Source organism: Aulonocara sp. 'chitande type north' Nkhata Bay, linkage group LG3, assembly GCF_057382095.1.
Source record: "Aulonocara sp. 'chitande type north' Nkhata Bay isolate Kocher_YH1m ecotype deep benthic linkage group LG3, A_spYH_male_GT1.1, whole genome shotgun sequence".
In the NCBI taxonomy this organism is placed as follows: domain Eukaryota; kingdom Metazoa; phylum Chordata; class Actinopteri; order Cichliformes; family Cichlidae; genus Aulonocara; species Aulonocara sp. 'chitande type north' Nkhata Bay.
In genome coordinates, this window is record NC_141346.1 from 42,189,541 (window position 1) to 42,212,800 (window position 23,260).

Below are 23,260 nucleotides of genomic sequence, written 5' to 3' on the forward strand. Positions count from 1 at the left end.
TTAATTCATGTGTAACTTAAAACTAAGTCATCCTGGACAAAACTGCCTTTTTTCCAGGCTTCTGAGACTGAGTGGCTCCAGTCTGCTCATTCGATCAGTTTTGATTGGTGGAATCCTGCAGAAATGATCGTCCTCCTGGAAGGCTCTCCTCTCTCCACAGAGCAACGTCGGAGCTCTGTTACAGTGACCATCAGGTTCTTGGTCACCTCCCTGACTGGTCAGGCAGAGAGCTCTAAGAAGAGTCCTGCTGGTTTACAAACGTCTTCCCTTTAGAGATGAAGCTGCTGAGTTCACTGGGACCTCCACGCCTTGATACAATCCTGTCACAGAGATCAGCAGACAATTCACTGGACTTATTGTGTGCAGAATTTTGAGATGAAAAGTGAATTTAATCCATTTTGGAGTAAGACTGAAATGACAAAATATGACACAATGGCTGAGAATACTTTCCAGATGCATTCCAAGTTTCTCCATTCAATTTACATTTTATTAGCAGGAAAACTGAATGCTGCTATCAGATTTATAAGTGCCTGAAATAATAATTACTAAACGTAGATGCTGATTTAAAAAAGACAAAACAATTTTATAGTAAAACTTTTATTCGGTTTTTTCAAGTCAAAAACAAAGAACAGATACAGAATGAGATCATGACTTGATTTCTATACAGTGGCAACTTTAATTTAAACCTTCCTTTGCCCACACATGTAAAGTCATTCCTCAGCTTTACACTCTGCATCACCCTTCATTCACTCACGCACACACTCCCATTCATTCATTCGCACTGGGAGTCCCGATGACCTGCATTGAGAGAACAGCACATATTTAAGACTACAGGATTGGATGCAGACATAGCGTCCACCGAGATATTTACTGAGTGCAGTCACCAAACCTGGGTTCTGTCAAAGGCCAGAGGGATGCAGTCCTTTAAATTCAACACCCATTGGGGAAGCAGTGTTTTACAAAAGTAGACATTTGAAGATTTTCAGAACAAAACCCAACCGATGCCTCGGGACTCCCAATCACATCCAACACCTGCTCTCCTCCCTATGATTCCCCTCGTCACAGGTACACTTGTAGAAAGAAAAAAAACAAACACTGATTTTCAGAAATGAGGATCACTCATGGATGAAGAGGGAAAAGGGAAGGGGATCCAGCAAGTCCAAAATATTCAGATGAGTTTTTCCATCAGGGTACAGACTGTTCCCTGACATCATCAAAGCACGAGAGAAAGCACCCGCACTGAAAAGAAAGCTCACACTAATGTAGTGGGTAACAGTGTTTTAAAGAGAGGCCAAAGGCGCCGTTTCTCTGGACGATCTCCGCTTTCAAAGAAAAAACAAAATCGTTACTCTTACCGAGGACAAAATAAAAATAAGTTCAACCTTTCCTCTTTCACAACCTGGTGACATCGGTCAAAATGCGATACAGCTGAGAGTGAACAGAAAAGTAAGTCGTGAGTGGGAGAAAAATGTAAAAATAAAGCACTCCTCCTTCACCCCCTGCCCTCTTCATCCACAGTGTGTGAACATGAGCCTCCTGGAAACAGGTTTATAAAAATCACCAAAAGCAAACAAGTGAAAAGCCAAAAAGAAGTCTTACTTTGTCTCTATTCACACAGAATAGTAGTTAACTTTCTTTCTTAAATAGTCCAAATAAACCTGTGTACAAATCAACTATCAGAGATGGGACAATGATTAGTGAAAAGCCAGATGGATGTGGGAAAAAAATGCTCAAACTAAAGCTTGATCAAAATGTATCAACATGTGTTACTCATGCAAACAGTGACAGAAGCAGCAATGCCAAACTAGTATCCCTCATCCACGGCTGCCCCATTTCCTCCTGAACTCAAAAGTAAAGACAATCCTTCTATTTTATTTAATAGAAATCTTTAAATTCTCCCGCATCAGGGGAAGATCATTTGGAAAAGTTTTCTTCTTTTTCTTGCTTTTGATGCACAAGTCTCCAAAATAGCAGAGGACAATAGGATGCTGGCGGGTGTTTATGACATCATTCAGCGCTCTGGGGTGTGAAGGAGGAAGAGTGCGAGGCCGATGGGTACATACGCTTATGCAGTCGAAGATGCTCTGAATGAGAAGCGTCTTTTTTTGTATAAACTGCATGCCAGTTTCTCTCTCCTGTAATGGATGCGTTAATGGAGACGACATGTTTTAATGTAATTGCACTCGAGCCCCCAAAACAACTGGCAGCAAGTGTTCTTCTACAAAAGCAGGAGGGGAAAAAAAAAAAAAAAAAAAAAATTGGGCAGGGGGTCTCACAAGACACACCTCGGTGAAATGTGCAGTAAACAAAAAGGCGCAGGCTAACCCTCCTCGATTTTCCTTCCAGCTTATGCTTTTGGTGATGAATACAATCTGCTTAGCTTTTCGGAAAAGGCTTTTGGCAATATGTACGCGTTCCAGGAACCAAAAAAAAACAAAAAACAACCATTTAATTAATAAGAGCAAGAGAGAGAGACTGGATGCAGGACACTATAAAGTTAAAAAGAGACTCATTTCCCCCTCCACAGTTTAAATATTCACCACATCTTCCTCTCCTTTTCATCCTCTTGAGGGATTCTCAGTTTTGCTTCAACACCCCAAGTGAAAATTAAAAAACTATTTCAAAAAGGCAGCCTTTTTTCCTTCAGGCAAAGCAGTTCAAGTCTTTCACATAATAGTTTTGAACTTTTTTTTTTTGGGGGGGGGGGGGGGGGGGGGGGGGGTTAAAGATGAGGGGGTGGCAGCTCCTTCGGATGGTCCCAGGCTTGAGTTTTCCTCACAGGAAATGATCACAGCTGGGACCCTCCAGTGGCTAAAAGCTCCGTCACCTCCAGCTGTTTAAAGATGCTGTCCGTTTAGTTGTCTCCCACGAGGCGATGGAGCTTCGTCCCCGTTCTGTTATTTCTTTTAGCCGCCTCCCCTTCTCCTGCGCAGCTCATCAGTTGTTCTCCTCGTCGCTGTCGTCAGGGCTGATGGCCGGGCTGTAGGTGGGGGAGGTGGGGCTGTATCCAGGGGAGGTGGGGCTGTATGTCGAGCCTTTGGGACTAGTCGGCGAGTACGTGGGAGATGTGGGTGAGTATTTGGGTGAAGTTGGGGAGTAAGTGGGGGATGTAGGAGAGTATTTGGGGCTGGTGGGGGTATAGGTGGGGGAGGTGGGGGAGTAGGTGGGAGAGGTGGGGCTGTATTTTGGAGTCGTCGGAGAGTAAGTAGGAGAAGTGGGAGAGTACTTCGGCGATGTTGGGGAGTACTTGGGTGACGTGGGAGAATATTTGGGGGAGGTGGGAGTGTACTCTGGGGAGCTGGGGCTGTATGAAGGCGAGGTCGGAGTATATTTGGGTGAGGTGGGGGAGTAAGAGGGCGAGCTGGGGCTGTATGATGGTGAGCTGGGCGTATAAGTGGGCGACTGCGGGGTGTAGCGTGGACTGGAAGGCGAGTATGACGGAGAGGTGGGTGAGTACGAGGGAGAAGTGGGTGAGTAGTTGGGGCTGGTCGGGGTGTAGTTGGGAGAAGTCGGGGAGTAAGATGGCGATGTCGGGGAGTAAGATGGGGAGGTAGGGGAGTAACTGGGTGAGGTGGGGGTGTAGTTTGGTGATGTGGGGCTGTAGCTCGGGCTGGTCGGCGAGTAGGAAGGAGACGTGGGGGAGTACGAAGGGGAGGTGGGCGAATAGGATGGAGAGGTGGGGGAGTAAGAAGGCGAGGTGGGAGAGTAAGACGGTGAGGTGGGTGAATAGCTGGGCGACGTCGGGCTGTAGCTCGGCGACGTCGGACTATAGCTGGGCGAAGTGGGAGAGTAGGAGGGGGAGGTGGGAGAGTAGGAGGGAGAGGTGGGGGAGTAGGAGGGAGAGGTGGGGGAGTAGGAAGGAGACGTGGGCGAATAGGAAGGAGAAGTTGGGGAGTAACTGGGCGAGGTGGGCGAGTAGGAAGGAGATGTCGGGCTGTAGTTGGGGCTGGTGGGAGAGTAAGAGGGAGAGGTGGGGGAGTAGGACGGAGAGGTAGGGGAGTAGCCCGGGCTCTGTGGGGTGTAGCCACCTGGGGAACGAGGCTCGTAGGCGGGGGAAGTGGGGGAGTAGTTTGGTGACATGGCTCCACCTAAAGAAGAAGAGACATTTTAGAGATGAGTAAGAAACCATCCAGGATGAGTCTTTGACTTTAATGCATGCAGATTTAACACAACACAACAAATGGATCTAAAGACATTATGAAGCGTGTATCCAAGGTAACTGCCCAAACAAGAGATCAAATGTGCCCAGTCAGTATCTAACCTGGAGATGGGATGTATGGGCTGGCAGGTCCCGGAGATCCTGGAGAGCCAGGAGTGGGAGACCAAGCAGGGGAGTAACCAGGAGAAAAGCCACTTGCGTCTGATGCTGCACTGGGGGAGAACCCTGCTCCTCCAGGGGTCATGCCGCTGCCTGGAGGGTAAATTAAAAATCAAACATCAGTAAATGAAGAACAAAATTAAAAAACAAACAAGAAAAAAAAAAACCCGCCCACAAAGCAATGTAGGCGCTCACACACACTTACCAACACTGGGAGACCAAGCGCCATAGGCTGGGGTAGCTCCGGTGTTCCATGGGGTCATAGCAGGGGACATGCCGCTCATGGGACTGGGCACAGTGCCGAAGAACATTCCCGTGGCTGCAAATCGGATGGAGACGGAACATAAATATCGTATAAAGAAAAAAGAAAAAGTAAAAAATAAATAAATAAATCTGCAATACAAACGATCCCTGGTTCTATCCAACAGACTTTCCCCCACTTACGTCCAGCCACGCTGATGCCGGGTATGTTTGTGGGAATCTCCATGCCGTATTTGCACTTCTCAGCGTCCAGCAGTAGGTCGAAGCAGCCCGTCCCCGCTGGTGCTAGCTGGCCAAGCATGATATTCTCTGACACACCCTTCATGGGATCGCACTCTCCATGGGATGACGCCTCCATCAACACATCCACCTAAACAGAAAATAAAAGAACATAACTATGAGGACAAAATCTTCATGATTCAGATTAAAAATAATTCAGTAGTTAGTTCTCATACCGTCTCCTCGAAGGAACACTTCATGAGCGGTCCCGTGTCTTGGCGGTTGATGCCGTGACGGGTGATGGCCATCAGGTGACCTCGGCAGGTCATGGTGTCACAGAGCAGAGCCAAGTGGCGGTAGTTGACGTAGGAACCGTCGAAGGAGATGACGTGGTACAACTCCCTCTCCAGAGCCTTTCGCACAGCCTCAATTCCCAAGACCTAACAGAGAGAAAAAGCAGGAGAGGAGAGGGGAAAGTAAATAACAAGGACAACAAAAACAAACAAAAAACAACAGTATTTTGCTCCACTGAGATAAAACCATTTTTATGCTTTTGTACCGTGAATATCTCCACAATGTCGTTGGAGGTGGTCCTGACGGGGTCGACGTCTTTCTCGCTGAGCACTCTCATGAGACTCACTCCGTCCGTCTCAAGGATCCACTCCTGCAGGGCTTTGAACTCACCGTCCTCTGTGATGATGATCTTCTTCTTGTTGTCAGTCTGGGGCAAGTGCATGTACACCTGAAGGAGAGGAGGTGCGCCTTTAACTTATAATCAGGCTTTAGGGAGGAGTTTGAGAACATTAACTTTCCTGCAGCAATCATTAAAATGTGCGTTATCCATTACCTTGCTGATCTGCTCGATGCCCTGCAGAGTCATGTCTGTCAGCATGTTGGACTCGATGCACCTCAGGAAGACGTCGTCATCCATCTTGTCCACCACCTCCTCGTCCTAGGCAAGAAACAAAAAATTAAAAATAAAGAAAATGAATAAATATAAAATCTGACTAGAGTGAATTTACTGTTATTAAAATCATCACTGCTGCTCACCTCCTGGAACTTGTTTTCATCACTGTTCATGATTCTGATTCGCAGCACCAGCTTCTCAGCGTTGTCGTCGTTGAAGATGCAGTTGAGGTCTTCTCCAAAACCTGACAGAGACGCCACAGTTACATTATGGTAAATTCATTCCGAAAAGGGAAAAAGAAAGAAAAGAAAATGTGCGTCCACACCCCACCTGCATTGATCTTCTCTGCAATCTGCTCCATAGTCAGTTTGCGATCTGTCATGTGCTTCCGGTCGAGCTCGATGCGCAGGAGCCACGGCGAAATTCGTGTCACATCGAAGTCGGGCATCTCGTAGTAGACGTTCACCCACTCCTGGTCCTCGGCCACCACCGTGTTCTGTGGGTTGGGATCGTAGTAGATGGCGGTGTTGGCCGTCACCTGAGAGAAAAAGAATCCAGCTTGTACATTAGGACCGAACAATTTTCTGAAAAATGACACTTCCTGTGGCTTCCTCTAGATCCCATCAAAATAAAGGTACATACAATGACTTCCTCTTACTTTTCTCAGTGTTGTGTGCTCCAGCCGACAGAGGATATCTTTGGCCCTCTCTGCGTCACGTGCCGCCTGACCCAGAAGGAAAACAGTCAGTGAAGGCGTCTTTGGCCTCTTCGAAATGTTGATCAACTCCTTCAGACGGGGCACACCGAGTGTTACGTTCTTGGCCGACACGCCGGCGTAGTGGAAAGTGTTCAGGGTCATCTGAGTGGCTGGCTCTCCCAGAGACTGAGCAGCCAGAGCACCCACCATCTCACCGGGGTGAGCCTGGAAAAGGAGGTGCAGGAAAACAAAATGTGATGTTCAGCTGTTCAGAAGCCTAAAAACGCTTAAACCCCTCGCGTCAATGTGCTAAACTCACAATAGACTGGTTGAACTTGGTCTCAATCTCTCCCAGCAGCCAATCGAAAGCCTCGGTGGACAGCCGGAACTCCTCGGTCATGCGCTTGGAGCACAGTGTGGAGCGCAGGTGGATGTTAAAGAGCAAGGTGGCGTTCTGCTGGGCCTGTCTACTCAGAGGGTCGTCGCCATTCACAATCACCAGCTTCTTACTCAGGTCGTGAACACCTGAGGATGCAAATGCACAAAGACTGAAATTTTGTCTACAGTGGTGTACGCTACAGAAAAAATAAACACCTTTCCTCCCTGTCAGAACACTGGAGCTATGTTGATCTAATCATTCCGCTTGTTATATAACCGGCAGGAATTCACCAAGTGGCTTTACAAAGCTTTAAGAAGCACCTGAGGCCAGGTCATGATCTCTCAGCTCCAACAGCCTCCACACGCACAATTCATCCTTGAACATAAAGAGCTGCAGCTTCAGTGAGATTTCTTATTTTTCAGCTTACCCTCGACCACTCTGAGAGGATGGAGGTCTGTCGGAGTTCGAGGGTTGATTCGGAAGATCTTCTGAGCGTTCCAGATCATTCTGGCAAGGTTGCACGGCAGCACCACCTGCAGGTGAAGCAGCATAGCAGAATGAGTATTTCTGCATTCTCAGTAGTCAAGCTGACCAGTTGTCCCACTTTATGTGGGACAATTCAGTCAGCGTCCCACATTTTGACTGGCTCCGGTTATAAAAGTGAAGACATCTCTCAGAGGAAATCTGTGGCCCATTAAAAAGAAATATGCTGATCTATGTATTTATTCTCACGAATGATTAGCAGACAGAAACATGGCCGAAAGAAAAGTGGGTGCACAAAGGTCCACAGACACTCCAGCTTTATTAATTAGTTTAATAAAAATGTGTGAATCATCTGTGCAACATGAGATTTATACCAGACGTCTAACGTCCATAGTTTTGTTTTTAGATGCATTCATGTTTACTACCTTTAGGGTTTTTGGGGGGCAGTGGAGTTAGAGAGCAGACACATCTATTACTGTGATCTCACACACCTTACTGTCACCAGTAGGGAAAATTGCTCGCAGGATCTCCCTGTCCTCCTTCATCTTATCAAACTCCCTTTCCAAGGTGCCCTGGACATGAGCATTGGTCATCACGTCTTTCACCACGTCTTCTTGCAGCGTTCGCCTCAGTGCTCGCTCATTTGTGCAATCAAACTTGAACCTGGAAATACCAGATGAGGCATGTTAACCACTTCAAAAAAAATGAATAAAATGCTCAGCACAGATCTTAAAATCATTTTAAAACACCACTTCTGTGATTGAACACATGCAGGTGTCAGGTGCGTGACTCACTTCTTTTCGAAGGCTTTGTGCGAGGGTTTCACTGTTGCCAGATTTTGGAACTCTACATTCTCTCCTGCCAGGCCGTCCTCACCGTATCGCAGCTGCACCACCTGATTGATGGAGTTCCGCACTGTGCCATCATACTTCACCATCACAGACTCCATAGACTTGATCAGACGACGCTGGATGTAACCTATAAATGGGGCAATTTTTTTTTTCCTTAAACATCTTGTCCTGCGTTTAAATTTTATTCTCCATTTTTTGGTCAGACTGCACAGACTTACCAGTCTCAGCTGTCTTGACAGCTGTATCAATCAGACCCTCTCTGCCTCCCATGGCGTGGAAGAAGAATTCTGTTGGTGTCAGGCCGGCCAGGTAGGAGTTCTCCACAAAACCTCTGCTCTCAGGACCGTAGTCATCCTTGATGAAGTGAGGCAATGTGCGATGTTTGAAGCCAAACGGGATTCTCTTACCCTCCACGTTCTGCTGCCCCACCACAGCAATAACCTGAATAAGGAGGAAAGACAAGTCGAGTGTCTCGAACTCCAATCAAATCCAATTACTCTAATGCAAGGTGGTAAGGAGGACTCCTTTACCTGTGAGATGTTAATCTTTGAGCCCTTAGATCCAGCCACCACCATGGACTTGAAGTTGTTGTACTCGGACAAAGACTTCTGGGCAGAGGATCCCGTTTTGTCTCGAGCATCGTTAAGGATGCGATTCACCTGGTTCTCAAAGGTCTGCCTCAGTGTGTTACCAGGGGTCGGCTCCAGCTCGTTGTTATGAGCTTTCTCAATGACCTGGCAGACAGAGAGTCAAAGAAATTATTTTCCTGTATAAAATTTCACTCTATTATCTGCAAAAACTGGTGAACCAGCTGAATAAGAATCAGCCTCGAGTTTGAGACGTTTATGAAACATTGTTCTTACTTCTATCACATCCTGTTTGGCTTTCTTGATCGTATTCTGGATGTCAAGGTACGTCTTGGCATCAGCAATGGAGTCACCAATACCAATGGAATGACCTGTTAAAATAGAAGGGCTTATTATGAAAACAATCAATTTGGGAATATTTATTTAATGTCTATTCAGAAATATAGCGATAAAGCTCCACTTCTGATTTCGTACCCTCGATGAGCAGCCAGTTGTTGACCACAGTCTGAATGTTGGAGTAGAAGAGTCGGGTGATATCATGGCCCATTTCCAGGTAGGAGATGTGGACGAGGGAGCCAGCTGATGTTCCCAGGGACTTCTTACACAGGATGCCCATGATCAGCTCACCATTCTCCACTATAACCTGATGAAAGAGATCATAAATAGTTTACTTATAGTGTAATAAGTTTCCAGTCTGTAACTGATACACAGACGGTCTGGCCTTTGTACCTTAGTGTCGCCGGGTGATATGTGCTTATAAGGACCGCTGTCCTCGTCGTCAGGGTGGGTGCTGTGTGTGCGGATCACATTAATGTGTCCTGGAATGATAAGACTGAAGATCTGCTTGCCAGTCCACAGAGGACGAGGTTTGAGAATGGCCGGCTGAGGCATTTTCCCATCCCAGGTGGAGAGGAACATGAGGAGATTCATCACTTCACCCTGTAACGGGGATAAAAGAATTAAATGAGTGCAAAAGGCACTGTGCATTTAGGATCCTTTAAGAGAAAGAACTGCTGGTGATGAAACGAATCTCCTTACCCTCTCCAAGAAGACGTCCCTTTTGGTGAATTTGCGAACAGCAGTCAGAGTGTCCTGCACGATACCCATGACGGGCCTGTTGGACTGCGGTGTGACGATCATACGAGGCACCATGGCCAACTCTTGAATCTCTGCCCTCGTCTCCAGCGACTGTGGCAGGTGGAGGTTCATTTCATCGCCGTCAAAGTCAGCATTGTAGGGCGTGGTGACACTGGATGGAGACGAAATGTTAGAAACGCTAAAACACTTGTATTACAGCTATTTGCAACTGACAGCGTTAGGAACTGCTAATAACAAATATAGTAAAAGATTTACTAAACATAACGAATTCAAGATACTCAGATTACTTTCAAGACAAGAAGATGAGTCAATGAGTACCTGAGGTTGAGTCGAAATGTGGACCACGGCAGAATCCGCACCCTGTGCCCCATCATAGACATTTTATGTAGTGTAGGTTGTCGGTTGAAAATGACAATGTCCCCGTCACACATGTGTCTCTCCACCTACACAGAAAATAGTGCTTTTTAGTCTGAACACATACACAGGATTGCAAATCAAGTCAGGCTTTAATTATGTATTTTTTCCTTCTTACCTTGTAGCCAATTTGCAGATGAAGATCACTTGGTTTTGGGTGAAATCGCAGGTCAATTCTGTCTCCATTGTCGCGGATGATGTATTTGGCTCCGGGATACTGGCTGTTTCCTCGTCGTACCAGTTCTTGCAATCTGATAGACATAATCCGAACGAATTAGCTGACACAAGTTCACTTCAAATTAAAAAATTCTTGAAGGCACAAATCATTACGTTAAATGAAAATGTACCTGTCTATATTGAAAGGTGTGACAATTTCTGGGAAGGTCATGTTGGCAGCAATGGATCGTGGTACGCCCACTTGGTCAATTTGCAGGTTGGGATCTGGGGTGATGACGGTTCGAGCTGAGAAGTCCACACGCTTCCCCATCAGGTTACCTCGCACTCTCCCCTCCTTCCCCTTTAGACGCTGTTTTATGGACTTGAGAGGGCGGCCAGACTTTTGCATCGCCTGATGTAGAAAAACATTGGTTATAGCAGATGATAATGAGCTCACGTGAATGTTTATCTGTTTCGTTATGGTGCCAGAAAGTACACACATACTCTTGGCAAGCCTGGCAATTCATTGTCCACCATAGTGGCAACATGAAACTGAAGCAGCTTCACATCTTCAGCTATGACGTGAGCAGCCGCACCACTCTGCTCGTTTCTTTTAAGCTGGTTGTTGATTTTGACGATGTCGGCCAGTTTGTGGGTCAAGTCATCCTTTAAAACAGAAGTTAAGTAAGTCATGATGATTTAGGATGCTCTCACATATATGGGAGGGGGAAAAAAAAAGTCTCGGTTGTCCTTTACCTGGTTGCGAGCTGAGCCCTGCATCACTACAGCAGGCCTTACAGACAGTGGAGGCACAGGCAGCACAGTTACAATCATCCACTCTGGTCGGGCGAACTTGGGGTCCATGCCCAAGATGATGTCTTCTTCATCAGCGATGCGCTTGAAGATCTCATGCACACGCTCAGGACTCAGCAAGATTTTCTTCTCCTGCGAGTCCTCATTAACGTGTTTCCACTCAGCATACAACTCCAAGCCGGAGCGTTTAATGCGTGGTTGATAGCGTCCACAGCCCCCGTGACCCTATGTAAACCATAAGGGAAGGATGAGGTTAAATAGCTGAGCCATTCCACGAATGTTTGTACACGGTGACTAAAAGGCCCCACCCAAATACCTTCTCCTTGGTGAGATCCTCCTCCGTCTCCTGCTGCTCCATTCCAAATTTGTTGTCCATCTCCTCTCCGCCTTCACAGATGTTTTTTCCTTTGCACAACTCGTAGACGTGGGTCAAACGCTTCCTGGGTTGTCCTTTGGATTTTGCGAGGATGTCTTTGATCTTGGGATTGTTCTATAGGTTAACAGTAATGGATTAAGGTGTTTTAAGAATCCAAACTTGAAACATCAGGACAGAAATAAGATTTTTTTTTCTAGTGAAACGTCAGTACTGTATTATTACTACTTACTGAATCCACTAGCAGCTTGGAGCAAAAGAAGCAGACACACCGAAGAACCTTCATAATCTTTGATATGAAGCCAACGTGGAAAACTGGTTTTGCTAGTTCTATGTGGCCAAAGTGACCTGGACATTCAGTCATGTTGCCTGAAGAAAGAGAAGCAATGTAAACAATATGACATCATGGCCCACCTTTAAAAGAGTATATAGGGACAATAAATGCTAAATTGACAATACCTGCACATGTCTGACATCTCCCAGTTCGCTCTATGACCCCTTGTCTCGGATCCATAAGGCCACTAAGTTTCGGACGTCCTCCTTCTGTTGTTTCGGGGTACTTGATTCCCCATTCTGTGACGGACATCCGTCTCTGGGGAGAAAACAAAGCAAAGTAAATTACTTTCTTCACATTACTGATCATGTCTCAAAAATCGATACATATTCATTTTGTAAGTTCTTTCAATAATGTAATAATGTAAAATATAATAAAGTAAAAAGTAACACGTGTACACACCACGTAACACGTGTTGTTTCGCTAACAACTGTGCGTGAAAAACATGAATCTCTGCCCACGATAACTTCATATTGAAATTTTAGCTATATGAAAAAAAAAAAAAATCACCAAAAATGCAAACCAAGAAACTGATCAACTATCAGTCATGTCACGCTTAAAAAACAACCTTCAGGTTTAAAAATGCTCTGAATTTATTGAAGTAACGATGCCTTTATTGTGCATACAGTGTTAAAATTCAAACACGCAATGAACACATCAAAGAGCTTCACAGACACCAAAATACCATCTCCACACTGGGCCCAGTTATCAATACGCCTTAATAAAATGGGGTTTCATTCATGTGATAGCATAGATTTATTTAAATAATGATGTTCTTTAAGTTCACAAACTTCCTGCAACATGCTAGTTAGCTCAAGCTACTTACTTACTGTTAGCTAGCTAGGCTACGCTAACAATAGGATTTCCCCATTGTAAACGGAACCATGTCGTTGCCCCATATTTTAAATTACACTATAACGGAAGACACTAATGTAACGTATGTGATATGTAATATAATTTAAAATACGAAAATCCCACCCTCCATAAATAAAACCTACAAGTTCATCTGGGCTGATGATGCCGAATTGAACTCTCTTGATCGTGCGCAATGGGCATGCGCTGTCGCCGGAGGGCGGTCCGTGCATCCTGTCTATTCAAAGAGACGCGTCCTTCCTCGGCACGCCGCTTTGTGAGCAGGAACAGCCTTTAAATTGTCACCACGACTCTGGTCAGGCCGCCAACGGTGACCGGAAAGTCTCCGAAGGCGATAGTCCAGGGACCTCTGCTGTCGGTTGCCTTTAAAGCCGAGTTAATTTTGTTTAATCATATATAAGCTGACTACCAACTGTTCCCCTCCCTTTTTTTGATCCACACTCTGGAGCGCTCTAAGCGCTACTGAATGTTGAGAGGTCCAACGCTTGCTTATATAGATTGAGTCTTACTACGGGTTGGCCCACTCACAAAGACAGGGGCTGACTCTTCGGAAGGTGGGACGTGGATACCCGTAGTAAAACGCTCATTGGCCATTCAAGCCAGTTAAATGAATAATCTATTTTATTGCACGTAAAACCAATTGGAGGGCACGCTTGTTTTTGTCAGCGAATGAAAGCTAAAGGCGGGCGTTGATTTAATCCAAGCTAATTCCTATTGGCTACATCAAGCAAGAATAGGCGGTGTTGAGCATATTTTACATCCAAAATGTGAATATTCAATTTAAAGCCTTCGGATTCGTTCTTTTTCTCGTTAATATTTAGTAGCTGAAAAGAGTTGACCAATGGCTGCGAAGATATGAAGCTTCTTATAATAATTTCACCAAAACCCGCCTCGTTTCCGATGTTTGCCGAATGTTGCCGATGTGAATTTCTTCCCTCTGAGCAAAAATAAAAAAAATCTCTCTTCCCTCGTTCGTCTCGCTGTGGATCAGCCTGGGCTCTAAGAAAAGAGGCTCAGAGCTGAGGCCTGTAAATGTCTGTAGTGAAACAGGGAAAATAGTCGACAAATATTACATTTTCACTTCAGAAACATTGTTTATTGGATTATATTTCGATCTCTTTTAAGAAATGCGTCGACGTTTTGGCTTTTTGACTTGTGCATTTTTGGATCTCTGGGACTTTGAATGCAAGCCTCAGACTCGACTGCGAGGGATGGCTGCATATTGAACTGGATTTTCCCGCACGCCCTTTAGGAAAGTCTCGGGGAAGCCTCAACTGCTTATTTAACACCTGCTTCTCACCGGATTTTGACTATTTTCACTTATATCTGTAATATGCTCGCTTTGTATTGAATCATAATGTTAAATTGTTGATTCGCTTTAAAATATTTTTGTTAAAACGAGAAACCCTACAAAGGCCACGTTTCGAAAGCAGGCTGAAATGGCGGTTAAGTTGCATTATTTGGCCACTAATTTTACCGACGAACGGCGAGTGTTATTTAAAGTGTAATGGTTGCAACTCGTTTACAAGCCCGCTGATTCCATTTTTAAATTTCTAGAGTTATTATTTGGCTTTCTTGGGTAAAGCAGTCGATTGGTTAGCTTAACGTCGGACTATTTACCAGCAATGACGGTATGTTCCCTGATGTTTTTTGCCCTGCTATTTCACGTACCATCAACAGTTTATTATATTTATCCCATAATGGTATTATTATATCGTAGTGTTAAAAAGTGCCGTTAACGTGAGGCTCCCTGTGTTTTAGCCTTCTTCGGTTTAGCCCTGTATTTGCCATAATGGCACAAAACGATGTTTACCGGTTAATTACTGGCTAATGGTACCATGCTTGTTTACATGCTGAGGTTGTTGAAAACGCGTTGATTTACTATACCACCTTTATTTTTGCTTTTCAAACGCTACCGTGAGGAATATAATTAAGGCTATCACAGTTAGCGCTCAACATGGCGGTTGTATGCTTCTTGTTGTGAACGAGAAAAGATGGAGGTCTGGAATATTCTTGTTGGCTAACTTGACCAGTCAAATACCCACGTATTTGTTTTTATATTAAACCGCCGAACACAGTATTAAAATGAGCCCTGTGAATATTTTAGCTTTACTTTTAAATCGTTAGGTTATTTCAGAGGTAGAAAGTGCTCGTTTACGTTTGCCAGTGACGATTTGAACACTGTCGACTCTTCGTCGGTGGAGAAAGTTGAAGCCATTTTGCTAACAACGTGCATATTAGTCTGTTATAGAAGAGGAAATCTCTCTGTTTAGTCTGTATGCGGATGTATAACCCTGAATTTACTGTAATTAGAACAATGGGGTCTTAACCAGCATGTATTAGAGTCAAACTGAGGTAAGCGTGTTAGAGCTAAAATATTATAAGTGTCTTCAGTAGCTAAGAATTGTCTTCAGCATAAACAATAGATTATGCTCAAAGGAATCGACCGAAGTGACCAGTGTTTCCTGAGCAAAATGATACAATGTCTTAAATGTAAGCTCTTTGACAGCCACCAATCCCATTTGTCCCATAAAAGCAACAGAGGGTTGTTTGGCAGTAGGTGCTCAGTATTCGGTATAGACCCTTTTACACATTTTGTCTTCGTTTTGTCAAAAGAAGGTGGGAGTAAACGCCACAAGCAGTGTTTAAATCCTTGTGTGGTTGCATAATCTAAATCTGGTGTAGTGTTTTTACTGCATGTAATGCTGTTGAAGCATTGTATCAGGTTCTCCTGCCCATTTTCCTTTTTTTCTAAATAAAGAAACATTTTTGAAACAACAGTATGGACTGTTAAGTTTTATTTTTACATCCCACATTTTCTTGTTAAAAAAAAATACCACATGCATGTTGCTGAATGGGACCAAATACCAGCACTGTGAACATGCCTGTTTGCCATCATCTGTTCTGTTTTTTGGCAGATCCATCAGAGGAGAGCATCACTGAAGCTCAGAAGCAAGGTCAGATCTGCTGTATCCACATGGAGTCAAAACATGCTCCGAGTGATGGTGATGACACGTTTTGAAATGTACATAGGAATGTGACAGTAGATCACTTTGTTCACCATGTGCCATGCTATACCATGACTATACAAAGGATTCATTGTTGACCAGTTGGCTCCCTCCTCTGGCTTGTAGTGAGAATGATCAGCTTTGCAAAGGCATTGCACAACCACATTTTCAATGCGGAACCGGCTCCCAGAAGACTGTCAAAAGTGCTCCCTCTGCTGTTCCGAGGAGGTTAGTGCATATAGCCCCATAGTGTCAGCATAGTATCAAAAGCAGTCACCTCTGCTTTCCTAAGCATGAAAGAATCAAATGTGTATAGATCAGACTGGTTCAGGAGTAGGAACGTCCTGTAGGCCTGGTGTGTACGGCCCTTGACTGGATTATTTAAAGAAGATTTCAATGTAAAAACACACTAAAGTTGTGCAATTACTGTAACTTTATGTATATGATTCACTTTTTTTGCTGTTATTGAGTACTTTTTAGTTTTACATACACCTTGTAAATGTAATAGGTAATATCAAATTTCTAAATGGGTAATTACAGCTATGAGATTATGCTGACAAGCAGTTGTAAGTATATATAGAAATATACACTATAATACTTTAAAAGAAGGACAGAGACTATGAATGAAAATTTGAATGCATACATTTACTAGTAATGCATTTTAAATGTTAATAATAGTACCTTTACTCTAATGAGGCATGTGATTGCATATAATGTGAACTTCTTTCAAACTGAAGTTGGAAAATATTTATATTTAATGATAATGATTAATCATTACATGTAGTGAATTCAGCTTTAGAAGTCTGACAGACTGCGGTACTGTCCGCTGCTCAATGTGGCTTAGCTTCTCATACTTTTAAGGTTGCTTCAGTTTATGTTTCTCAGTCATGTTTGCCGCTCAGTTTCACTTTAGAAAATAGATTGGAAGAAAATCCGGACTCTGTGAATGCTGGTGGTTTTGGCAGCTGGATGTTTCCTTCAGTAGCCATGGTTGACTTAAGTTTGATGTTTTAGAGAAGGCCAGTTGGTGACGGTGGCCTGGTTGTTGATGTGTCTGTTAAAACCAGGAGCAAAGTCTCGCTTCGGTTAGAGGGGAATGGTTGTTTGATTTGGCTGCTGTCGGTATAGGAGAGCGTCTGTTTGTTCCTGTAAGGACTGAAGATTGGTGTATCCAGGGGGAGCTCTTGTCTGTCGAGAGCGCGTGTGTGTTGTTAGGGGTCAGTGAGTTTGTGGTGGGGTTATAGCACAGTATAGCAAAAAAACAAAGCAGAGACTTAATTTTTTCAGTCAGATTTACAGTGAGCTTAAACTATAACGTTCGCCTCCATCCCTGTAGAAAAATTGTATTGTTATTGAATGACATCAGCCAGTGAGTCACTGCACAGCACAAGATCACTGTTTCTTGACAAAGTGAAAGGCAGCATGTCCTGGAGGCTGTGTTGCTGCTCCCTGGATAAAACTGCTGAACATGAAATGGAGAATTTGTGTGCCTCAGTAAAGTTTGAGAAAATGGGCGGTTGTTGGAAAAACTACAAATCCCAGTGTGCAGGGGTCATCACGCTGAGCACCAGGATCAAACAGGCAAGACTCAGTATTTAATGTCAGGTTCGTGCGATTATTGGAACAAAGAAAAAGAAAACCTTTCGTTCTCTTACATTAGGGACCAGGATGTTAATAAAAAATGGTTGACGCACGTTCAGAGGCGTGCTCCGAGAGCCCATCTGAACAGGCCAGCCCATTTCTGCCCGCTACAGAATGTCCTGTTCTTTGACTGTTTGTTTTGGCTGATGTCAGCCTCTGCCAAGCGTCTTCATCTTTTCTTTCATCCTTCCTTTTATCATCCAAACACTCTTTCAAGCCTTCCAGGTCCCTCATCTGCCGTCTTTTTTACCCAGGATTCCTTTCAGGCAGCTCATTTGCAGACACAAGCAGGAATGTTAAGTCAGCTAGTATTTGACTCGGAGGAGTTTTTGCGGGAGATCTGTGTTTTGTTAAGGCTCTTTCAGCCTTTTCCTGGAATGATCTGGGTGCTAAATTAATTGCTCCTGATCCCACCTCGCGTTGCAATCAGCTTAGCGCTAATCTCGGGTTCTCAGAGCAGCCAAGTCTCGTCTGGGCGACGCTGCTGCAACGAGCTGTCCATTGCTCGCTTCTTCCAGGGTTTTGACCCCTGGCACTGTCCTTTTCACTCATTGTTAAGCTTTTGGGGGGCTTCTTTTTGTACGCCTTTCATTCTCAATCAGCTTGGCCTATTTACCTTTTCATACGGTCGCATGATTGCTTTCGGTCCCCCTCAAAGAGCTGTCTGCCAACTAACTGAACAACTTGAACATATTTCTCTATGTCTTAAGTTTTCATCTTCGCTTTCTTGCGTCATTGGCTTCGTCTGCCTCGCTCATAGTCTCAGAGATGGCCACATGTTGTCTGCGGTGTCCCTTCTTATCCATTTTTTTGTGTTAAGTTTCTCTCCTGTGCTGCTGTTGTGTTTCCCCTGGCTGAATGCCACTGACCAGACCATCTGCCTCATTTTCTTTTTTTTTCCCTTTCTTTCCCTTTAATTCTTAATGTCAGCTCAACAGTTGGGTTTCTTTTTTCCACCCTTTCTACATTTTATTTTTGATTACAGGATACGTTTACCTCATATTTTCCTAACTCAAAAAAAAAAAAGAAATCCCTGTATCTATCTCTTTTGTCTTTCCAAGACGGCTTCCCGTCTTTCCGGGAGGCTCTGATTGAAGTGCCTGCGTGCTATTTAAAGAGGCGTGGATGAAAGCGGGGTTGTTTACAGTGCCCTCAAAATACAGCCTGTCTAGAAACAGGAAGTACCATCGCCATGAAGCGCAGCAGCACACGGCGTCAGCCAACATGCAGCTACTTCCTCCTCCTCCTCCTCCTCCTCCTCCTCACGGCTGAGCAGCAGCTCCAGCAAAACAACCCTCCTGCTTATCAGAGAATTATGCACCCCTCCCCTCTCCTGCTCCTCCTGAATGGCGCACATACACAGCAGGCTTTTCACCCCCTCCACCATGTCCTATCTCGCTTTCTCCCGTTTTCTTCTGCCTAATGCCCCCCACCCCTTCCAACTGCCTCTCTTTGCCAGTACAGCATGCCTGAGTAGCTGCCTGGAGATGAAGGAGCTAATTAATTTGATTTAGCCGTCCCCTCTCTCTCCCTCTCTCTTTCTGGCAGTGGAAAAACCAGCCGTCCACCTCCCTCCCTCTCTCTTCCACACCATATCAAGCACCCCTCCCAGATGATTTTCCAACTATCCTTTCTAGTCTCCTTTAGCAACATCCTTGCTTCCTCTCCTCCTCTTCTTTTTCTGCTCTTTTCCCCCGTGTTACACAACCATATTTTGCCAGCGGTTTATTGCATATCAAATTGTAAATTAGATGCCAGCCTTAACTCTCTTGCGCGGCCTGCGCCCATGTAATTCCAGTTTTCGACATTTTATCTCCCGTGTGCCCGGGGAGAGTTTGTGTGACTCAGCAGTCTCGCTGCTGAGTCACACAAACATGCTCGTTATAGCTCGGTGTGCCTGCTTCAGGGACCTAGAACAGGCCTGTTAGACTTTGGGTGGATAAAGGCTCGTTTCTGTCATTTGATACTCCGATGGATCCGCCTATTGAGTTATATCAGGCAAGTCCAGCAATGCACTATAACTGTCGAACATAACTTGTCAGCGTAGCTCGATGAAACCTTTCCTGTGCTTTCATCGTGCCTGTGGGACATCCTCTGAGCTTAGCAGCGTGCAGGTTGTGGACATCTGCTGAGGACAGGCTCTTTGTCGTGTGTGTGTGTGTGTGTATTTCTGGCTGTGAGCATGGTGTAGAGTTGAACCTGCTAACTCCTCTGCCGAGACTTCAGAAGTTTTAAGCATTCTCAGCTCAAGAAAAAAGGGGGAATATGTCTTCCATCTTCCATTTTTAATCCGATTACATGAAAATTATTTCATGATCATTGTTGTTGTGTTAGCAACTAAAATATTTCCGCTGTTTTGTGCCTACCTGCAGTTGGTTTAATAGGTCTGACAGCTGTGAGAAGTTCAAGTAAAAGTGTGAAATTACCCAATAATTCTTGAAGAAACAAAACGAAGACAGGAGTTTGAAAACAATACTTTCAGATTTCGATCCTAGTCTGTCATAGCTCGACCTTTGTGATGATACAAAAGCAGTTTCACCTTTATGCTATGCACGGTTCTGTGGTTGTACCCTTTTAACCTTGAAGCATCCAGTCGTAGCCTCTGTATAGACGTAGAATAAATGTTGTGTTGTGGCACTTCTGACCTGATTATTCAAAGTTTCTTCTGTCTTCCAACCCTGTGGTTTTACGAGTTTTCGAGAGGCTGCTGGCACAGTTATGTTTACATTCTTACAGGTTGGTTGAAAAATGTGTAACTCATACAGCATTTCATTAGATGCCTTTTTTCCCTACTCAGTGACACGTCAGGGGAATATTTTAAGATAAAGCAGGAAAAAATAGGTTTGTCTAATTATAGCTGTAGAATTACAGTCATGTGAAAAAGCTTTCCCAGTGCAATAGCCTGTTAAAGCCAACATTAGCTAAACTGATTCACGCTGGTCTTGTCTGTCCAAAGGACATTGTTACAAAAGGTTTGTTTAAATCAGTGGTTCCTAAAGTGGGGGCGCGCCCCTTAGGGGGGCACAGAGCCATTGCAGGGGGGGCGCAGTATGAATAAAAAAACGAATGCTTGGACACTGATAGCATAATGGACAGGTTTTTGGCAGGGCTCCCACACAAATACAAAGCAGAAGATGAAGTATCGCCACATATGCTTCCAAACCAAAGACTAGAAAAAATGATGAAGCATATTTTGCCTTTGGCTTTACCTGCACAACGGTGGCGCCAAGGTAGGTATCCCGATCAGAATTTGTTTCCCCTGCATCGGGAGCACCCGCTGGGCTGTCCAAATCCCGGACAAACAGTATCCCACAGTTGTTTATGTTTGCACAGAGAGGCATTTTGTGAAAAATGTATTGATAGCAATATTGACTATTCTTACACAGTAACAAAAAACTACACGTATAATAATTACACCATAAAGATGGTTTGTTTTTCTGTTATTTAAAAGTGTTGGTAGTTTATTTTATTGTAACCTCTAATTTATTGCAGTTTACTTTCATTTTTTTTAATGTTTACTAAAGGTTTGAGGTGTGAAATAAACTGCAATGGAGTTTATATGCAAAATATGGGCGTGTGTGGTTGGAGGATGCGTTTGTGCCAGGGGGGCACAAAGATTTTCTTGTAAAACAAAGGGGGGCCCAGCAAAGAAAGTTTGGGAACCACTGGTTTAAATGCAGTTCTGCAAACGTAAGCTTTTTTTGGTAGCGTCTCTGAGCTTTGCACAGTCTGACCTTGGGGTGAATTTGCTGGGATGTCGACTCCTGGGAAGATTGGCAGACGTCTTCAGTATCTTTCACTTGTGAATAATCTTTCTTACCGGAGAGTGATGGACTTCAGATTGTTCTGAAATGGCCTTATAACCCTTCCCATATTAATGGACAACAGCAATTGCTTCTCTAAGATTTTTCCTCATTTCCTCATTGGTATTGTATTACCACCACACTGTAAAAACTTCTGCTTGTAAAAAGGTGCTCATATTTGTTGACGATTGGTTAATCAAGTGTAGTAGATCAGCAGCTCCTGGCGGTTACTTTCCCTTTTATTTCCTGTGGAAGCAGCAAAGGTGTACTTAGTTATTCACCTATTGCACTTTTGCTTTTGTTAAGAAATTAATGACATGATATATAATCTTTTTCTAGTTTTAAGACTAATAGGGAGCAAGTGAATTTTATTATGTCCTAATATATAAAACCTTAGACTTTAAAGAGGGTGTACTTTCTTTTTGACTGTGTGTTGTAAACTGGGCTTTATGATGGTGTTTATCTGTAGGTCTGAGTAGTCTGTGGAAGAGCTGTTAAACCAGTTAAATGGTGGTTTCTGCTGTTAACTTCATCATGTGGGAGCCGTTTGTTGCGTGGATTTTCTGTTCCATATTACCGGCTTCCTGCACTGATTTTGTTTTTTTGTAAACAGCAGAGACGTGTTTGCAGAGGACAGGCTGCAGCACGCTCATCTCTCTCCCTACGTCTACCGAGGTTTCATCAAATTACTCACAGCACCGCCCCTCTCTCTGTGAGATAAAACTGAAGGATTCAACACCCAATCGTGTACAGATGTAAACACATGTAAAGCTCATTATTAGCCCGCACGCTTGCAGAAAATGTATATGCTGCGCTTTCACTGCTTTCCTGAGAAACGCAGAAACTTGCTGCGTCGTCCTCTTAAAGCTGCTGCTTCCTCTTTAAGAAGGCACTGACATTTGAACTCCTGGAACGTTGTTTGACTTCCCACTTTGATCAGAGTCCAAGTCAGCTGGAGAGCAGGTTAGTCATCCCTTCTCTGAGATCACTGAGGATGTTTTCTAACCCATGAACGGGCCTCGGGTTATATGCACACCAGTGTCCGGGTTAGCAGAAACACAAAGTGAATGTTAAGAGGAAACAAGCAAAGAGAGTGACTGATTCCTATCTCATAACTCTTTTTTTTTTATTTTTTTATTCAACTACAAACAACTGACCGAATAAACACCAAGAACTAAGGATCTGATGCTTGACAAGTCTGGTAAGCAGTAAGCAAGCACGTTTAGAGTTCAGGTGCACTAAAACTCAAACTGACTGCAGGTGTGACTCTGCATATCGTGGATCTGACAGAGATGACGACCTTTCCCTTTCTTCTCAGATACAAGATCCTAAGCTCACTCAAGTGTTTATACTGGAACAACAAGCCTCGTTCAGCATGTCTTTAAGAGATAGACTCGAGCTCTCAGTTGTCTTCATTTAAAGAAAAAAGTCAGACTTCTGGATAAAACGCACTGTGTGTTTCCTTAAAGCGGGTATGAACAGCATGTTTTGTTTTTAATTTTAAGAATAGCATGGGGGGTTTATAATCACAAACTACATTGTTGAGGCTACACTGAGCCTTACTGCTCGGATGATGCCATTTCTGGTGCCTCAGTCAGCAGAGTTAGTGACTAGCTGATGAACATAATGTAGCATTTAAAGATTAAAGACTCATATTTCCCCCAGGAGTTAGCTAAGACTAAAAAAAGAAAAGAAATGAGCGCAAACTTGAGACAATGGATCAAAACATGTTTCAGATGAGTGCTTAATGTGATTAAGATGGCTTAATTTGATAACTATTTGCTAAATTTAAGCTAGTGAAAGTTTAAGACAGCATGTCGAGGTATTTTTACTACTTCACAAACTACTTGCATTTTGAGTACATAGTTTATATCAGCTTCATATCATGGTTAGAACAGTGTTGCTACACAGTGTTAAGATTTATGCTTTATTTTAGCATGTGCATCCGTGTCCTCATGCACAAGCTGACAGACCCTGAAAAACAAACAAGGACGCACCTACCAAAGGTTTCCTCCATAATTCAGCCAGACTGCGTAGGGTCCTTT

The 23,260-nt window shown here is 44.0% G+C and overlaps 2 protein-coding genes across 4 annotated transcripts in view; one reads left to right on the forward strand and one right to left on the reverse strand.

Moving 5' to 3' along the window:
* Positions 1–581: 581 nt before the first annotated feature.
* Positions 582–13,215, reverse strand: polr2a (RNA polymerase II subunit A). Its single transcript, XM_086281464.1, has 29 exons — positions 12,889–13,215; positions 12,016–12,148; positions 11,789–11,925; positions 11,500–11,673; positions 11,127–11,408; positions 10,875–11,036; positions 10,562–10,782; positions 10,333–10,465; positions 10,119–10,243; positions 9,741–9,951; positions 9,432–9,641; positions 9,177–9,345; positions 8,979–9,073; positions 8,646–8,849; positions 8,334–8,556; positions 8,059–8,242; positions 7,756–7,927; positions 7,209–7,314; positions 6,722–6,927; positions 6,364–6,627; positions 6,036–6,243; positions 5,849–5,949; positions 5,646–5,750; positions 5,358–5,540; positions 5,035–5,238; positions 4,763–4,949; positions 4,524–4,637; positions 4,262–4,411; positions 582–4,088 (listed from the first exon to the last, which is right to left on the reverse strand). Exons 1-29 carry the CDS (start codon positions 12,973–12,975, stop codon positions 2,938–2,940), a joined length of 5,901 nt encoding a protein of 1,966 aa, XP_086137590.1. The 5' UTR covers positions 12,976–13,215; the 3' UTR covers positions 582–2,937.
* Positions 13,216–13,703: 488 nt separating this feature from the next.
* zbtb4 (zinc finger and BTB domain containing 4) overlaps positions 13,704–23,260 on the forward strand; it is a 29,233-nt gene continuing 19,676 nt past the window's right edge. Inside the window, exons 1-3 of one of the 3 annotated variants that reach the window (XM_086281475.1) lie at positions 13,704–14,394; positions 15,682–15,788; positions 15,898–15,999. In XM_086281475.1, the coding sequence (XP_086137601.1) occupies positions 14,389–14,394; positions 15,682–15,788; positions 15,898–15,999 (215 nt within the window). In that variant the 5' untranslated portion in view covers positions 13,704–14,388. Of the gene's footprint in view, positions 14,395–15,681; positions 15,789–15,897; positions 16,000–19,095; positions 19,411–23,260 lie in introns of those variants that run through there. The other 2 variants (XM_086281480.1, XM_086281482.1) reach the window with 2 other exon arrangements.